Source organism: Anopheles bellator, chromosome 2, assembly GCF_943735745.2.
Source record: "Anopheles bellator chromosome 2, idAnoBellAS_SP24_06.2, whole genome shotgun sequence".
Taxonomy (NCBI): Eukaryota; Metazoa; Arthropoda; class Insecta; order Diptera; family Culicidae; genus Anopheles; species Anopheles bellator.
In genome coordinates this window covers 84053426-84071023 of record NC_071286.1, presented here as the reverse complement: position 1 = coordinate 84071023, position 17598 = coordinate 84053426, and the positions used below count along the sequence as shown (strand labels likewise).

The 17598-nt window shown below is 48.0% G+C and overlaps 5 protein-coding genes across 7 annotated transcripts; 2 read left to right on the top strand and 3 right to left on the bottom strand.

The window, feature by feature from the left end:
- Positions 1–207: 207 nt before the first annotated feature.
- LOC131208223 (uncharacterized) lies at positions 208–928 on the bottom strand. Its single transcript, XM_058200876.1, has 4 exons — positions 811–928; positions 627–737; positions 481–530; positions 208–415 (listed from the first exon to the last, which is right to left on the bottom strand). The coding sequence occupies exons 1-4, from the start codon at positions 925–927 to the stop codon at positions 208–210; spliced, it is 486 nt and encodes a 161-aa protein (XP_058056859.1). The 5' UTR covers position 928.
- A 1565-nt stretch (positions 929–2493) lies between these two features.
- On the top strand, positions 2494–4015 carry LOC131212634 (ATP synthase subunit gamma, mitochondrial). The gene is made up of 3 exons (XM_058206569.1): positions 2494–2654; positions 2870–3038; positions 3121–4015. Exons 2-3 carry the CDS (start codon positions 2875–2877, stop codon positions 3848–3850), a joined length of 894 nt encoding a protein of 297 aa, XP_058062552.1. The 5' UTR covers positions 2494–2654; positions 2870–2874; the 3' UTR covers positions 3851–4015.
- Positions 4016–4123: 108 nt separating this feature from the next.
- LOC131208750 (inactive selenide, water dikinase-like protein) lies at positions 4124–6225 on the bottom strand. The gene is made up of 2 exons (XM_058201587.1): positions 5194–6225; positions 4124–5129 (listed from the first exon to the last, which is right to left on the bottom strand). The coding sequence occupies exons 1-2, from the start codon at positions 5713–5715 to the stop codon at positions 4446–4448; spliced, it is 1206 nt and encodes a 401-aa protein (XP_058057570.1). The 5' UTR covers positions 5716–6225; the 3' UTR covers positions 4124–4445.
- A 386-nt stretch (positions 6226–6611) lies between these two features.
- LOC131211760 (cysteine-rich with EGF-like domain protein 2) lies at positions 6612–9432 on the top strand. 3 transcript variants are annotated; one of them, XM_058205363.1, is made up of 4 exons: positions 6612–6651; positions 6872–7827; positions 7900–7995; positions 8422–8908. In XM_058205363.1, exons 2-4 carry the CDS (start codon positions 6981–6983, stop codon positions 8658–8660), a joined length of 1182 nt encoding a protein of 393 aa, XP_058061346.1. In that variant the 5' UTR covers positions 6612–6651; positions 6872–6980; the 3' UTR covers positions 8661–8908. The 3 variants fall into 3 exon arrangements, with proteins under 3 accessions (XP_058061346.1, XP_058061347.1, XP_058061345.1); XM_058205364.1 differs by lacking the exon at positions 8422–8908 and adding an exon at positions 9064–9432 and having other exon boundaries at positions 6625–6658; XM_058205362.1 differs by having other exon boundaries at positions 6625–6658.
- LOC131211761 (uncharacterized) lies at positions 9267–14264 on the bottom strand. The gene is made up of 4 exons (XM_058205365.1): positions 13647–14264; positions 12685–12818; positions 11381–12041; positions 9267–11301 (listed from the first exon to the last, which is right to left on the bottom strand). The coding sequence occupies exons 1-4, from the start codon at positions 13729–13731 to the stop codon at positions 11147–11149; spliced, it is 1035 nt and encodes a 344-aa protein (XP_058061348.1). The 5' UTR covers positions 13732–14264; the 3' UTR covers positions 9267–11146.
- Positions 14265–17598: the final 3334 nt, after the last annotated feature.

The window sequence follows — 17598 nt, the reverse complement described above, 5'->3', positions numbered from 1 at the left end:
CAATTCGATGCTCGATTCAGGTCGTTTTTGGGGGTAATGGGACAAAAATTTGATAACAAAACAGGTAAGTGGCCACACGGCTGTGCGCTACAAACTGCGTGACAACCGGGTTCCGGGATGAATGAAAAACTGAACTTAACTTATCATATAAACTGCTACGATCATGTCTTATCCGTCATGATCAGGGGTCCGTATGTTGGTAGTGCTTCATTCGAAAAGCTCCCGGAACGGATTAGACAACGGCAGTGTGTTGAGCGCAAAGCGCCTTGGGGACAACTTAAATTCCTTCACCACCGTCAAGGCGCGTTGGCCGTGTGCTGTCTTTGTGTAGTGATGCTCAAAGTCGAATTCACGCAACAAGGCACGTTCGAGCTCGGCAACCGTTGGGTAGCGACCTTCCTCAATGTCTGTAAAACTTTTCAATCGAAGCAAACCAACTTTAGTTGCCGTGTCATAAGGATAATTGACTTCACTACTCACGATGGGTACTGCTCGTTGAATGTTTTAAGCCGTTGGCGATACGCTGCGTCCTATGGAAAGTGGTATTGAAAAGTTATTTTGTACGGTGCAAAAGATGACTATAGATTTCAAAAGTGTGTCGTATACGGACCATGGCTTGTACTTACATTTTGTCCAGCAAAATTCTCCCCAAGCCACTTGCCTTCGCTCAAAGCCGCAAACTCTCGATTAACGTTGTAATCGTTGCTGCTGAACAGAATAACGTCAAGAGAAGCTGACTAAAAGAAGAAAGAAATTTTGTAATAAGTTAGTTTTATAGCCCCGTTTTAGAACGGTAGAAGAATTGATTACCGTCTGGTCGACATCCATTACAAACGCGTCTAGTGTACCAAGCTCGTTAAACATATTTTGCAGATCATGGCTATCCTTTCTTCTCCAATAAGCCTTCTGCGGAGCAAGGTAGGCCATCGATGCACGTATCGCTTGCACCGGCGTGGTGCCAAATATCTTCGGCAAGTACTTCAACGCACATAGCCGAACCGTTTCGGTTCGACCGACATCCACAAGGAACACCATTACTTGTGTGCCAAGGACGGGACCAGCGATCGTTGCCCGGTACCACTGCTCTTGCCATTCTACTACACACGGCATACCTTCCTGTGCGTGCACTCTCTCTAGACTGTCTCTAGATTCCCGCTGTCTACCCATAATAGAGCCTCCGAAGTATTCGTTCAATTCCGTCATTATTTTACGGAACGCTGTAGTTGCCGAATCCAAATGTATCCATAACCTGTTCGGATTGAGGACGTGCCGTGCCGAAACGCGAACGGTAGACTTATTCAATGCGTGCAAACTGAGTTTGGGAAATCTATCGCACATGTCCATCGAATCTGTTGGTATTGTTAAGGAGTTTATCCAACTCATGGCGTTTCGCTGTTGTTGCTGTTCGTTTTGTCGTTGGTAGCTTCTATTGAAGCCGACTCTGACCCGAGGCTGATGAGGAGCCGATGGTCGAATGGTAGCGTTGTTTTGTCGCTGGCTATCGGCAATGGATGACGGGCTTAGCGTATTCTTTTGTTTTTGATATTTTGCTCTGTTTGTTGCTCTGTTGTTTATCATCAAAGTGTGCATATGCGCTAAGTTTGGCTTTAGTACAGCGCGTACAATTGAGCCAGTCACCTAAACGAAACAAATACTGTGAAAGTGCATTGTTACACCGAACATCCCGACGGGGAAACAAGCAATAGCAAGAAAAAGAAGAGGAAATAGGGGCCGACTTCTTAACTACCTGCACCGTTTCCGGTATATTGCGCAGCAGTTCCAGCGTGCTCGCGAACCCAAGGGCGGCGAATGGAACCGGTTGGCCAATCATTTTGGCAAAATCGTCCTCCAGTTGGCTCACAGTTAGATTCTGATTGGGATTAGACATACATAGCGATCCTACAATATTTGCCACTGTGCGTAAACTTAAACCAGCATTCATTTTGCACACACTTTGCCGAAAACTATCCACGCTGAAGATCGTTAAATGACTGCTCGATTGAACTGTGAATTGAACCTCAAAGTGTGTGAAATATTTCACCGACTCTTTTTTCCAATTATCTGGGCCGCCACACAGGCCGTAATTTGGACCGTAAAAACGTCAGATCGTTTACGCATCGTGTGGCTGGTTTAAAATATAAAACGTGTTTACATTCGTGTTTTTGGTCCGAGAATATAGAGATCGAAGAGGTTGGTTGATTTCTGAATATTTTTTTTGTTTTTTCAATTTTGTTGCTACACAAGCAAATAAGAACTTATAATAAGCTCTGTTTGTAAACAAAGCGTTTGCTAACAGTATTTACGGTCGGGTTTGCGGTCGGCCGACACATAAACGTTTTGACCGAAGCGCACCAGTTTGGCGTTAATCTGAAATGCCAAAAACATTACGTTACGCTTCGTCTGGCCCCACAGAAACAATTGGGCATTTATGCAACGGAAAGAAATATTTCATTTTGTAGCAAAATGTCAATTGGTTGTTATCATTTCAGCTGGCAGCACTGCCGTTCGTCACGAGAGAGTGTTCGACCATCTTTTTGACACCCGCTAGAATCGGATGAGAAAATCTTGATCCGCATTCGAATCGCCGAACGAAAACGTAAAAAAGGTTGCCCACTGTCCGTGGAATTCGCTGTTGGTAGAACCACGAAACGCAGGTAAGCTACAAACGGTGCACTGAGCGCAGTGAACGGATCCGCGCGCGTTTGAAGCTGTTTTTTAATCTTACATAACACTGGGCGCACAATGAAGCGACCGTCTACTCTGCCCAACACAGTTCTGTCGGGCTCAAGCAGAGCCGTTGTTGTTATTGGTTTATTGTGTAACCTTCCGGTGGTTGGTAAAAGAGGTCTTTTTATTTTGTAAATTGTAGGAACCATGTTCAAGTCCGTTGTGCCAGTGTTGGCTCAGGTTCCGGCTGAGATATGCCTGGGTCAACAGAACCGCGGTATGGCCACGCTGAAGGCCATCTCGATTCGGCTAAAGTCGGTCAAAAACATCCAGAAGATCACCCAATCCATGAAGATGGTGTCGGCAGCCAAGTAAGCAAAATGGATCGTGGGATGTCCGCTTTTGTGGCGGCGCCTTAAACGAATCTTGTGTTTCACTTTTCCCTCCCTCCAGGTACTCGCGTGCCGAGCGTGATCTGAAGCAGGCCAGACCGTACGGTATCGGTGCGCAGCAGTTCTATGAGAAAGCCGAAGTGGCTCCAAAGGAGGAAGAGGCCAAGAAGCTGTTCATTGCCATCACCTCCGATCGTGGCCTGTGCGGTGCTGTGCACACCGGTGTCGCCCGCTACATCCGCGGCGAGTTGGCGAAGGACTCGAACATCAAGGTGATCTGCGTTGGCGACAAGTCCCGTGCCATTCTGTCGCGTCTGTACGGCAAGAACATCGAGATGGTGGCAAACGAGGTGGGCCGTTTGCCGCCGACCTTCTTGGATGCAGCGAAGCTGTGCAACGCCATCCTTAACCTTGGCTACGAGTACACTGACGGCAAAATCGTGTACAACAAGTTCAAGTCCGTCGTCTCGTACGAGGTGGCCGACATTCCGATATTTTCGCTGAAATCGGTTGAGGCGGCCGAAAAGCTGCCGGTGTACGACTCGCTTGACTCCGAGGTCATCCAGAGCTATCTGGAGTTTTCGCTCGCTTCGCTGCTTTTCTACACGATGAAGGAAGGCGCCTGTTCGGAGCAGTCCTCCCGTATGACGGCCATGGACAACGCTTCGAAGAACGCTGGCGAAATGATTGACAAGCTGACGCTTACCTTCAACCGTACCAGACAGGCGGTGATCACTCGTGAGCTGATTGAAATTATTTCTGGTGCTTCCGCCCTGGAGAGCAAGGATTAAGCACACTGGCACAGTGCATGGTTTAGGTTCCACTCGTCGTGGCAGCAGCATCCTTTTCTTTAAGATACGCCGGGTGCCGTGCGATAACGCGCTAGCGGGAGTTACGATCCATCCTCGACGGCAAGAAGGAAAAATATAGTAACATAAACGTTGATTCACACGGAACTACGGAGGAATAGCCCTCGTGATCTTTCCCAAACCATCCGAATGTTCCAATGGAGATGGAGGACGAATTGTCGGTCGTTCAAACAGGACACTGTTGCCTTTAAATTAACTCCTTTATTAGCTTTTATTTATTTAGCACATGAAACATCCTCAATGTGACACGAGTCATCCATTCGCCCATCCTTCAATTAGCATATCTGTGCATCAAGGGTATGTATTGTAAGTATGATTGTTTCGTATAACGAAAAAAATATTACGGGCATTCAGTAGCTTGACGCTACGTTCTTTCCGCGGCATGTTGCAATCGAATTCCTTATCGATGCCGCCAACCGCTCGTTAAAGTAAGTCCTTTTAAAATACCGAAATCACGTCCTCATCGTCGAGCATCGCTTTGTTGCTGGGGTCATCCGTTGCGCACTCTAAAACCCTTTTAATCCTTTGCCGGAACCTCGATGACCCGCGGTTTGTCGATGATTCGGGCCGTACGGCTACCCTTCTCCACGATTCCGATAATCCACGCCTGGTAGCCTTCCTGCTTCTCGATGTCCTTACAGTAAGCAGCCGCCTGTTCACGCGGCAAACAAATCAGCAAACCTCCCGACGTTTCGGCCGAGTGGCCCTGCAGTAACTGGAACATGTTACCGCAGGCCTTCGCCACCGCCGCCATCTTGGCAATCACCGGTAGGTTGTGGATAACGAACGAAACCTCGTTCTTCTGGTGTGAGGCAAGGGTTTGCGCGTGTCCCAGCAGCCCGAACCCGGTGATGTCGGTGGCACCGTGGGCATTGTACTTGTGCATTAGGCGGGCCGCCACACGGTTTAGCCGCGCCATGGAGTCCATCGATCGCACGTAAGCCTTGCGTACGTCTTCTTCCGACACCACCAGCTTGATACGGTTCCATCGTTCCGACTGGTCAAGCCACTGGTGCGCACTGATGGCCACCTGCGTGCCGAGGGCCTTCGTCAGCACCAACACATCGCCGACAACGGCATTATCCGGCACGATGAACTCATTCTGCTGGCAAATCGTGGTCGCCACCCCGCCAATCGTACACCACGGATTAACGACGCTGTGGCCACCGGTTACACTGGTTCCTGCGTGGGCTGCCGCATCCTGTCGATTCACAAAATGTTGCTCATTAGATAATAACCCGGATAAAGCCGGCACGCTGACATACCTTAAAACCGCGCATTATTATCGGAATGACCACGTCGCGCTCTTTTTCGTGCATCTTGGTGCTGACGGCCAGAAGCATCAGCATGTTGTCGCACTCGGTGACTCCCATCGCGTACAGATCGCTCAGGACATTCGAGCAGGCAATCTTGCCCATCATGTACGGATCGTCGACGATCGGGTAGAAGAAGTCGGTCGTTTGCACCATACAGAGGCCACCGTGCCGCAACGGTATGACGGAGCAATCGAGCCCGATGCCGATCCGGGGCGATGCCATCGAAAGGTACGGTTGGTCCGGGTCCTGCAGGTAATCGTGCTGCAGCGCCGACACCAGTTTCTCGAGCACATCCTTCGGCACCTTGCACCCGCGTCCCTTCAAGTCGGCGTACCGGGTCAACCGAAACGAGCTGTCCAGGTCGTGTGCCGTCGGATCGAAGGTGCGCGGAAAAGCGAGACCGCTCGAACCGCACGGCAACGTTTCGACCAGCGTCATCGGATCCTGCTGATACTCGCCCATGCTGCCCATCGTTGGGAATACCGTCGAAAGTTTTGTTCTTTTCAAAAAACCAAACCCACCAACTCCAACTGCCAAACGCCGAGCGCGCACAATTACAGAAATGTCGATGACCACCAAATCAATGGCAAGTGTGACGAATTTATCGGCACCAACGTTTCGAAACGCACCGTCTACTGTGCAGTTCGAAAGCCGGCTCGGCTTTTGCAAGCAGCGCTACTCCGCTATCGTAGTCCCCGGCTGTGTTTGGTGGAGATTATCGTTTGTACCGCAACACTGCTGCTCAAGATGGCGGCTGCCAAGTTCACTGCTTTTTCTGCCGTTTAACAACGCTATTTTCGAGCGTATTTTTTTGACGACAAGAAACCGAAAACCAATGTGCCACAGCGATTCGACTGATGTTGGGGTCGAAAATTCACGCACAACTTACAAATCTGCAGCGAATTACAAGTGCAGCACTGTGATTCTACGCGGTACCCTGAAAATGGCGGTGGGTTGTGATGAAAATGATATTTTCTGCGGTTGTGCGTGCGTTTGTGGCTGTGTGCGTGCGGTCCGGAGCAAACATCTAGAAATTTCCTCCACTGTGCGGAGCTAAACCGTGGTTCACACTGACGTTTTCGGTGTGACGGTGCCGGACTCGAGGAATCATTGTGATTTTAATTTGGCCAAGGTGCACTGTTGCACTGCTGCAATTAAACTCCAAAAACTGTTAAACACTACATAACTTCAAAGGCAAACCACGAACAGCAGTCCATTTGGAACCTACTTTCCGTGTACAATACCTACCGGAAGAATACGGCCGAGTCGGTTATTTATTTCAAAAACTGTACAATTGTCATTCGATAGTACACGTCAGTTGTTCTGTCAACACAACAAAACTCACTGTTTTCGCAGCGAGAGGATTTGTTTTTTCGTCAGCTGCCTTCGAAAACGGTCCACCCGCTGGTAAGTGGTACGTGTCCCACCGGCCGAATCTAAATTTGCATACTGCATACCACTCGGGCCGTAGGGGACTCCTTTCTCCAAACCGATTTTACGGTTTGAGGAACCCGAATTAACCGTTCCCAAATTACCGCCTGCTACTTTTCATTGAACATTTGATCGTTACGTACCGAGAAGCTCCATTGTTTCTATCGATTTTTCATCTCTTCCCCACATGCCGCAGCTTTGCTCCGAAGTGCCGCCGAGGAAGTTGTGTGGCCTTAAGAGGGTGTGCTTAATTCCGGCGATCGAGTGGCGACCTACCGTTGCCACCACCAAACCACTTTCCTGCCATGTGGTTCCGATCTTCAAGCAGCGCAACGTGCTTCCTGGCGGTGCTCGTAGCACTGCTTCCATCGCTGTCGCTGGCCGATATCCCGAAGCCACCGGGACTGTCCGGTGGTGGTGGTGGCGGCAGTAGAAAGGATAAGCTAAAAACGGAAAAATTGCCCCCGTGTAAAGCGTGCACGGTGTTCGTCAATTCGTTCGCCGACGGTATCAAGCGCACGGAACGATCCAAGCACGACGGTGGCGATGCCGCTTGGGAGGAAGAGCGACTGGGTAGCTACAAAACGAGCGAACTGCGACTGGTGGAGATACAGGAGCGTCTCTGCCAGGATGTGGTGAGGGGCGAAGACCAGTGCCACCAGTTGGCGGAAGAGTACGAGCCACTGATCGAGGTGTGGTGGCAAAACCATCAAACGACGCATCCTGATCTGCATCGGTGGCTGTGCGTGGACCAGGCGACCGTCTGCTGCCCGGAAGGGTTCTACGGACCCACCTGCGAACCGTGCCCCAGTTGCTTTGGCAACGGCAAATGCAAGGGCAATGGGACCCGAAAGGGCAACGGACGGTGTGCGTGCGAGGCCGGGTACGGCGGAGAAAACTGTGATAGCTGCGCTCCCGAACACCACGAGGCGTTCCGCGACGAAACGAAACTGCTCTGCAGTCCGTGCCATAGGGCTTGTGCCACCGGTGGCTGTACTGGGGCGGGTCCAAACGCCTGTCGCGTTTGTCGTGCCGGCTGGATAATGGACATCGGACGGGGTGGCTGCGTTGATGTGGATGAGTGCGTCACTGGTAACCCGTGCACCAAGCAACAGTTTTGCGTAAACAACGAAGGATCATACAGTTGTTTAGGTAAGTAGGGCTCGAGGACAGCACGAAAGCATTACAACGGTTTTTTTATTACCACTTTACGTCTGGTTTCAGAATGCGATAAATCTTGCAACGGTTGCACCGGTGATGGGCCAGATTTGTGCGATAAATGTGCCAATGGTTACGAGTTGCGCGACGGAATGTGCACAGGTATGTCGGAAACGCTTATGTTTTAGTAACTGTGCTTGATCATTGACCCTTGGTAGGTAGTATTTGTTCACTGTTCGTTTGTCTTGGCCTCGCGGCCTTTGCTTGGGGTCGACACGAAAACGCTTCGTGTAACCTTTTGTTGGCTCTCCATTATTTTTAGCCTGAAGTTAGCAGAAGCTTATTTAACAGATTTATGTTCAACTGTACATTATCGTTTCCAAATAGCAGCTAAGTAGAAACTACGATCATTTGCTGGTTTTATAAGCACCCATCTTTTGCCATCCCATCTGTTCCGATCGTGCATGGTAGGATGTAATGTTTGTTGATTTGGCATTTGGCATTTGTATACTCGTGTTTTTTTGGCGCCACTAGCTCCTTGACGCGCTCGATGGTTACGAACTGTACTGTCCCGTGTTTTACACACAGATACGTCCAGCGAGCAGCGTAACCAGTACGCCAACTTCACTCGCTACCTCACCTACCTTGGGCTGTGCATTGCCACGTGCATCGTGCTACAGAACTCGACCTGGCTGGCCGCCCTCGTTGGGTGCGCCGTGGCGATCTACATTGCCGTGTCCGAGTACTGGCTCAACACCGCACCTCAGGCACCGGCTGGCGCCCCATCGCCGCGGATTTTGGACGAAATCCTTCAGCAGCAATATTGAACCCAGGCTATGTGGAAAGGAGGGCAACGCCCTCTGCGCGTTGCCTTTCTTTTTGGCTATCATAAGAAGAGATCGCTGTTGATCTTCATGTACCGTTCGATCTCGCATGTGTTACTATGTTTTATTGATCAATGGCTGCGTGCGTGGCAACGTTGTGTCGTATCGTTTTATTAATTTAACAGTAAACAACGATTGTTTCATATCTTCCTCCCATGGCTGGGGTGTGTTGCAAACGGACGAGCCACTCTCTCTACGGCAAATGAGAAGTGTGGCAATTTTAACAAAATAAAATTCAATAAAAACCAACGCGTTGTTTTGTACTTTACGGATGTCGGCAAGTTTAACCGAAACAAACAGTGCTGCGATCGTAATCGATTTTTTTTCCTTCCTCCGAAATGGCCAGCATCCGGGTCGCAAACGCGGGACGCAGACGAGCTACGTAAGACTGACACGACGGCAGACGATGACCCCACAGCGCCCAAAGAGGAACTTTAGTGGGACAGACCGTATATATCGGGTGAAAACAATGTGATCCATCGTTCCAAAAAAACGTAAGGCGGACAGGAGCTTAATTTATGGTTGTATATAGAGCTAACTACGTAACGGACAATAAATACTGTATGAGGACTAGAAACAAACACGGAAATTGGTTTTTAGTGTTGATCCACTTTTTATATAGGCTCATACAAGATAGAACAGACTCTAGATGTAATACAATAAATATTTTTACCATTCTCTCATCATCTTTTCCCTCACATTTCGATTTGCATATACCCACGCTTCGATGTTTTTTTTTTTATGAGTTTTCGCAATGTAAAAACGAAACTTAAAAAAACGAAAATGAGGAAAATTTATAACTTCCCAACACGAACCTAACGACCCCAACCCGTGCCCGACGTGTTCCTATAGATGAAGAGTCGCGTACATTCGCGCATATAAATAAACTTGCTTAGCTTAAGGTCCTAACTAAACAAAGTAATAACGTCCGCGAATCCGTTGTCCGGCATTGTCAGCATTGTTTGAAAATTGAAATTCCCTTAACCTAGCACTAAACTAGCACGGCCCGGTAACGGGGCCGTGTGTCCGTTAGATTGCTTCATGTTGTTTCCAGCTGATCGGAGTCAGTTCCGCAAGTTCCACAATTGGCGAACAGAGGACTCACACATGGCACAAAAATGGGCACAAAAGTACTTGTACTGGACAATTGAAACGCACAGCGCAAAAAATACACCCAGGGACGCAGCGAGCTGAGAGTGTGTAAGGAGAAAACGAACTATTATATACACAGCTACGAAAGTACATAAGCACTTAAACGTTACGCGATTTTCCTAAACAAGAAAAAGGGAAAAATTCCCGTCCACTCGCCCTGTGAATCGTTGCATCGGATTTTCCTTCTTTTTTGCCTATCTATTCGTTTGCGATCTATTGCGTGCGCGGGCCTGTTGTCTTTCTGGCACACCCTGGCTTCCTGGCTGCTGCGTTTCGAAACCCTACGGCTAAGCTAATCCTACACGTGTCACAGATATGCGAAAATGGTAATGCTAAACAATACACAAAACGATTGTTAACACGGCAAAGAGACAGAGTGAGTGCGCACACGACAGACAGACAGACAGTCAGACGGAGGGAAGTGAGAACAGACTTTGCTGTGGCGGCAACCATAGGCGGCCAATATCAACCCATCCCGTCTTTTGTTTTGCGCCCGGATTCAATTCATCATTCCGCTGCAGGGCGCGCCGTGTCTTGCGATTGTGGCCGCTGATTGGGTAAAGCAGAGCTGATTGCATCGATTGTTGATGTGTCTCGCTTGGCGGTTGTTGTGGGGTTTTCCTTTTTACGCTTCAAGCGGTCTTCGGCTCCATCCAATATTCTTTTGGTTTTACGTGTTTCTTTGAATGGCTTCCACCGATGTCCACCTGCTGTTTTGGAATCAACCAAAAACGCGCTTGGGCCGTTGGCCTCCTAACGTAACGTTTGGAACAACTTCTACACTTTCGCTTCAAAGAAGAATCATATTTTCTTCGCAACGAGTGACTAATAAGTGGTTTGTTTCAGTTTTGGCGCTTAAACTCCCCAAATTCTCTAACCCTCGAACGCTATGCACCTCCGGTCTGAATCTTCGACGCTGCTCCGATTACGTTATGCTATGCTTTGCTGTATCCACTACCGTAATTGTTTGGGTTTCGCTTGTACAAAAAAGGTATAAACAAAACACCATAAATATATGGGGAGGACCCGCAAGAATGTGTTATTCGCTCGGCTAAGGTTGCAAGAGGAGGGAAAAACAACAAACGAGACTGCGTTTGCCCGACAGCGGTCAATTTGACTAATACCGTGAGGAACCAGGGGTTGTGATGTGCCGCAAAACATTGGATGTTCGTACTGGTAGTTCAATTTCATATAGTTGAGTCGGTTGTCGGTTTGTTTAAAGTAAACACCAAAGGGCTTCAAGCGCAGCAAAGCTTCTGTCGCCGCTGGAGGTTCGATTAGAGCTTACCGTTTTCCATACTGTTATTGTTACTAGTGAGATCTCGTTGTTTCGACGAAGGTGCCGTTCCAGCATCGCCGGCCGGCGTACGGTAGGTATACAGACTTTGCAAAGGAACGTGTAGCAGCTCGATTATCTGTGTAAAGTTGATTTCTAAAAGCAAAGGCAAAATGGTGGGGCATGAGGATCTTTCCCGTTACGATCGCATCGCTGTTCGCTGCTTACTACGCACCGTTTTCCGGCGTTATGATGCCGTGGCGAATGAGAAAATCGAGCACCACCGGACAGCTGGTGGTTTTGAAGTCGGGCTTAAAGACCCGCTCGAGGCATTCGTGTGCGGGCAGGAGCTGAAAGTTTTGCACCTCCCCGTCGGAGTTGTCCGGCACAAAGTCCTCTGGCAGCTCGAGATCGTACACAAACTCCGTGTTGGGGAAGAGGCCCCGTTCGCTCTCGAAAAAGAACGAAACGCACCCGGCCGAGACGAGATTTTTGATCAGATGGTCCGGTATCGAGGCCTCCTCGGCCGCTTCCTTGACGGCCGTTTCGTGCACCCCGTACCCGACCGCAAGGCCACCGCTCACCATGTTGTCCCACTTGCCAGGCCACGTTTGCTTCGTATCGGAGCGCTGCTGCAGCCAGATGCAGAGGCCCTTCGTCGAGTGGCGCACGTACCCGTTGATCTCGACCCCGTAATTCCGCACGCCGAACAGACAGGTGGCCGAGCGGTCCATCTTGAGCAGTGAGCCGGTGGTCGACTTCACGTCGTAGCACTCATCGCGCCACCCTCGCAGTGCCACAAATACGCCTTGCTCTCGGAATTCGCGCAATATTTTGTCGACCTGCTGCGAGCGCGTTGTGTAGTCCCGGAAGGCCGGATTCAATTCAACGATGTTCTGAAAGCACAAACCAACATGACTTTAGTTCGCTTCGTTCATATCATTCACTAAGATAAGCACCGTGGTACTCATAGGATGCGAATGGACACATGAACCGTATACGTACTTGTGCCTTGATGAAGCATTTAGTTTAAAACGGTTGTGGTTGACGGGTTTACATCACCACATTTCATCATTACTCCCGATTACTTTAGGAATTCCAAAAAAACCCCACCCCTGATAAGCGGCCATGGCATTTGTATCATATTTACGCAAACCAATGATAACGACACCAATGACTCAAGCAGCACTATGTCGCCCGAAAGTTAAGGTGACTAAGGTGGCCTATCGCTGAATTTTTTAGGGTTTGCCACCAAGGGCCGAAGGGTGATAGAGTTATGAGACTTTATCTTTCCTATTTCACAATTTCGGCCTTTGGGAGCTATTTGTTACTTGACACAGGCAGTCAACCCGATCCGAGTAACCTTCACCGCTAGCCAGAAGCTACTGCGATTGGTTTTGTGCCTTCAATCCACGAGGTGTCTCGCCAGCCAGCTGCAATTTATGATCGGTCATGTTGTCGCGATTCCCCAACTCCCGGTCCCGTGAAAATGAAGACGATAAAGCAAAGATAAGAGGCCGGGTGTGTCGCTTTGCATACCTGCTTGCCATGCTCCGGGGCACGGATGTGAAATACTTCCGGATACTTGAGCAGCTGTTCGATCACGTTCTGACTGACCAATCCGACCTGGTGCCCATCGACCACGAACGGGCGACATTCTCCCTTCAGCAGACCTAGATAGAGAGGCGAGACACGGGTGAACGATTAATAGATTGCCGAGTGCGCCCCGGCCACTAATTGGTTCCTGTATGCGCCGTTTGTAAAACCAATTGTTTATCGTTTCCGTCAAACAGCTGATAAGATAAACCACGCGTTGCCGAGGTGACCGCGACGATGGGTTGACCTTTTTGGCGTGCTACCATCTTCCGGGCGCCGTCTTGGACGGCGAGGAAACGGGGCAAGTGAACTTTGGATGTGCCGCGATCCGGCGAGGAAATGACGTAGCACGCGAGAAACTGACTGCGGCTGTTGGATGACGTGACGGTATTTAATGAGCTTGTTTTCACACGCTCGCTCACGCTGGGCGTTGGGACACATTAATTTTGCCGTTTTGTTGAACACTTTTTTTTCAGTCCTTCAAGAGAAGCTATTTTAAAACTGGCCGCACACACCAACTTGTGGTGGGGGTTTCGCTGGTGAAAAAATGGCAACGGATTTGCGTTGCTCGGAATGGAATGTTGTCCAATGTTGTCCTAATGTGTTCACAACCCTGCGATGGATCTTCGTGGCGTAGCACCACCATCTAGCTGGCGACGGCGACGGTTTCTGGTGGCAAAATCGAACACCGAAGTGGCCAACACGATTTGTTGGATAAGTTTTCGCCAGTCCGTTGCAACACCTTGGCACCTGGCGAGCTTCACTGCAAAGCATGCTGTGCAATGGATTTATGCAATCGTTTCGCGGAGGCAACGTCCGCAGACCGGTCTTCCCGTGGCCGAACCGAAACACTAAGGAGAGTACTTTCGTCCACGTGAACAAACGCGAAAAGAACGAGGTCTTACCGTTCAAGTAGAAACAGTTGAACTTCTGGGCGAGCTTCAGCAACCGTGACATTTTGGAATCTGGCTCATCACTTGCGGTGGTCATTGTTGATGTTTTGAACGGGACCGTGTCGAGTAGAGCTGCTGATAAATACACCGCGGCACGGCACGGACTTTCCTCTGTACACTGCGTCCGTTCGATCACCAACACAAATGCGCAGTGGTTTTCCTTCGCGTTCGAGCAACTGCTGCACTCGCTCGCTCTCTCTCGCTCTCCCGCACACAGTCTCAGTGACGGAACCGTACATCTGACATTTGGTATTCTCGGCTAGAACGCGCTTCAAGAGCCTTTTATGCGTGCGTCCCGCTCAAGCACGCCGCCTGCCTTCTCTTTCGCGCGCGCTGCGGCTTGGACTGTGAAAAGGCACTCGAAAACTCGCGGAAAATTCGCTATCCGCACTCGCTCGCGCTACCGGCATTCACCACACAATCACACCGCTGTACTTGCTCCACAGGACCCCCATCTTTCGTTCGACTACCGATGGATCCTTGTCCTTAATCCTCGCGACGCTTTGCTCACGTTACGAACCTGTTTAAATCACTGTCGATGCCGTACGGCGCGATTGAACTATGCCGATGCTACGCGGCTCCCGCACCGAAAGCCGAGAAAAACGCTTTCGCGAGAAAAACACTTTCGTCATCACTCACTTTCGTTGCGCTTGCTTGTGCGTCTCGCGAGGACATTTGCAAAATGGAGACCACCACCACCGCGATGTTTCTACGCACGGGCGCGCGTCGCGTCACTCGGGAGCTGCGTAGCCGCGTGTGTTCTTCTGCTGCTGAATCTGAACACCTGATCGCTTATTAAATGGTTATCGGTCACAATATCAATTTTTTTTGTATTATAAAGACTTTGAGCTGTAATCGCCTAACATTGGTCTCTTTCTAATTCTAATTTTAATTCTAATACAAGTTGTCAGTCAGGGTACCTGGGCGTTTAAAACCCCGGCCTTTCCGAGAGAAGTAAATTGGTATGGGGTTTTGAAGTATCTAGAGCCCCGACTCAGAGGGAGTCGGCGACTATGGGTCGTCGGCAAGGGCTCACAGAGACAGAGGAGAGACTCTTTTCATGTAAAGTGCCCTACAGGGACTGTTAGGACCGCCATTTATGCTCTACATTGATGTTAACGACAAACGGGAGACGTCGCCAAACAACCGCAGACCATCCATCCGCTACTCTGGTGAGCCGGTTAAACCTAAGTTGCTCAGGCTTGAAATTGATGCTGACCCAAAATTGATGGGATAATATTATTGGTGCCTCGCAGCCTTGGGTAAGCTCCTGGGGTCTCAACAGAACTTTCTCTCAGTTTGCAAAATGGGAGAGAAATGTTTATTCCCATAAACCCTCGTGCGGTTTCTCCAGTCAAATTCTTGGCTTGGGTGTATCAGCGAGTAATTGCTATGACACGGAATATGGAGGTTGATGTGGAATGGGAGGATATTGCAAATAAGCTAAGCGATCCATCCCATAGTGAGTTATGTACTCTATAGCCTTTTGGTAAGTTCATGATAGATTACTTTAGTGTTATTTCATACTCATGGCAGGAAAATTATAGCTCCCTTGATGACAGAAGCTTTGAGAAGTGTTGAAATATTTTTTTAAATATTACACTCCTCTCTCGGGACCATAGCAACTTGTTGTTAGCTATTTTTAGCGTGTTTTTTAATGCAAAGCTTCCTAGGGACACCAGGACTTTCCTACAGACTCGTGCTGGCATCGGAACTGAGCTGGTTAATGTTAGTGGTTGACGTTTATGGTATGAGCATCCCGATCTTCCATCTAATTTCCTTGCCTTTCTCCCATTATTACATACTTTCCAGTGAAAATAAGTGAATTGCTTCACATATATAAAACAACATGACAAAGACATAGCAATTCACAATAAATATTGTCCACATAAGAAACATTTTAACTTCAGTTCAACTATCAAAAATTCATAGTTTATTCACACTTAAAATTATGTCACATCTTAAAATAAAATCACATCCTAGCCTACCTTAAATAATATATATCTTTTAAACTATCTTAAATGCTTTGTTTTTGTTGTCTAATGCTTTGTTTTTGTTTTCAAATGATTTTTTCGTACCCCCCTGTAGTTGAGGGATCAATTTTTAGCATTTTTAGGCTTTTTACACATGAAGATTTTTACATCTTCCTCGGTTCCGCCAGACATCTCCGACCGAAAGGAACGTAATTTGGTAAACTGACTAAATGCCAGTTTAACCCCTCCTTGTTTGCTGTTTCCTGTCCAAGAGCATTGGGCCTGGAAAGAGGGGTTAAAAAGTTTATACAAAACTTCCTGCAGCCGTTGCTGTGGCTCTCGTCCCCGTGATAAAGAAGGAGTCAACCAAGACAACAAGTCATCTGCAAACGCCTCATCGTGCAGCCTCTCGTTCAGGTGACCCATCTCCTCTTGATTTAAAACTGACTTAATATTAAATGTAACACTATGTAACATAGAAACTGCTGGGTGACTGGAAGACATAAGTCAGGACGTCTCCTTCATCTCTTCAAGGGTTTGTTGAAGTTTCATAATCTGTTTCTGTACAAGGAGTATTCCCTTCGTGTTTCAAAGGGCGATACCCATGCAGATGGAATTCGCTTGGCTAAATAAAATACAGAAAAAATAGATATTAAAATAACGTAAATTAGCGAACACATCCAATGCTAGTTTACTTACCATGGTTTTTCCACACCGTCGTTGCTCGGTGTGGCTATTGTGGCATCCCTATTTCTGTTCTCGGCCATGGTTTTGCTTAATTTGCTGTATGCTGTGCAAATAAATCAAATAAAAGTTAAACACATAAAACTGTCCGCATATTTCTTTAAAGACAAGAAATACTTACCGTTGCGCAGTATCCGCCGCGAGCTTTTTGTTTTTTGTCTCGATCTGCAATTTCTTTTTGATAGTTCTTCAGTGTAAGAAGAGCTGCCATCGCGACAGATGAACAATCTTCACATGGTATTTCACAATGTTTTTAAATATATACCCGTTGAAACCCGCAGAAAAACGTTCTTAAAACACATTATAATTCACAAAGAGTAGTTGATTGTTGATTGCATATCAATTAACACCACTATTTGATGAATTTTTTGTAATTTGTTTGGATTGAATTCCACAATTTTCGGAAAAATATTAGAAAACATATTTAAAGCATGGGAAGGCAACACTGCCGGTTCAAGTGACAGACCGACCGCGGTTTTGTTTACATTTTGAATGCCTCGTAGCAAGCTGGTGGTGCGCACGTAAGTACTTGTAAAAGCGTAGTTTTTACTAATTTCGTGTTATTTTTAGGCTTACAGTTCGCCAAAAAAACTGCACAACTGCACAAAGCAATGAATGCAAAGGTTCTGGTGCAAAGGTTCATTTGTTGCAACGAACGTTCATTGGTCCAATGCGAACGCTGTTATGCTTGCCGTACTTAGCTTTGCAATCATATCGAAACGCCGCTAGATACAACCACTGAGCGGACATTTAAATCAGCATCTTGTCGAAAATTATCTTCTTGTTTATTTCTATTTTACGCTCGTCGATTTCGCGCTGCCAACCGAGCCGTTTCACGGGCAATTGTGTGTTCTTCTTCAGTTATTTTATTCGCGATGTTTCGCATCCTTCTTGCACTTGCACTTCTTGGAGCTTTGTTGGGAAAGATTCGACCGTCTTGGTCGCCTTAAGACCGCGTGTTCGCGGATTGCGTTAGGGTACGATATTATTGTTTTCGCGGATTGTTTCAATAGATTTTGACAGTTATAAAAATAACAGCTGAGAAACAAACAAAAGATTCAAAGGTTCGCGAGAGAGAGAGAGACTGAGAGCTTGCTTGGGGTGAGGGAGCGAGAAAGAGAAGCCAACAGTTGTTTGCTGTTGTGCGCTCTGTCTGTCTCGTCTCAGTATGAAAAAATGCAATTGTT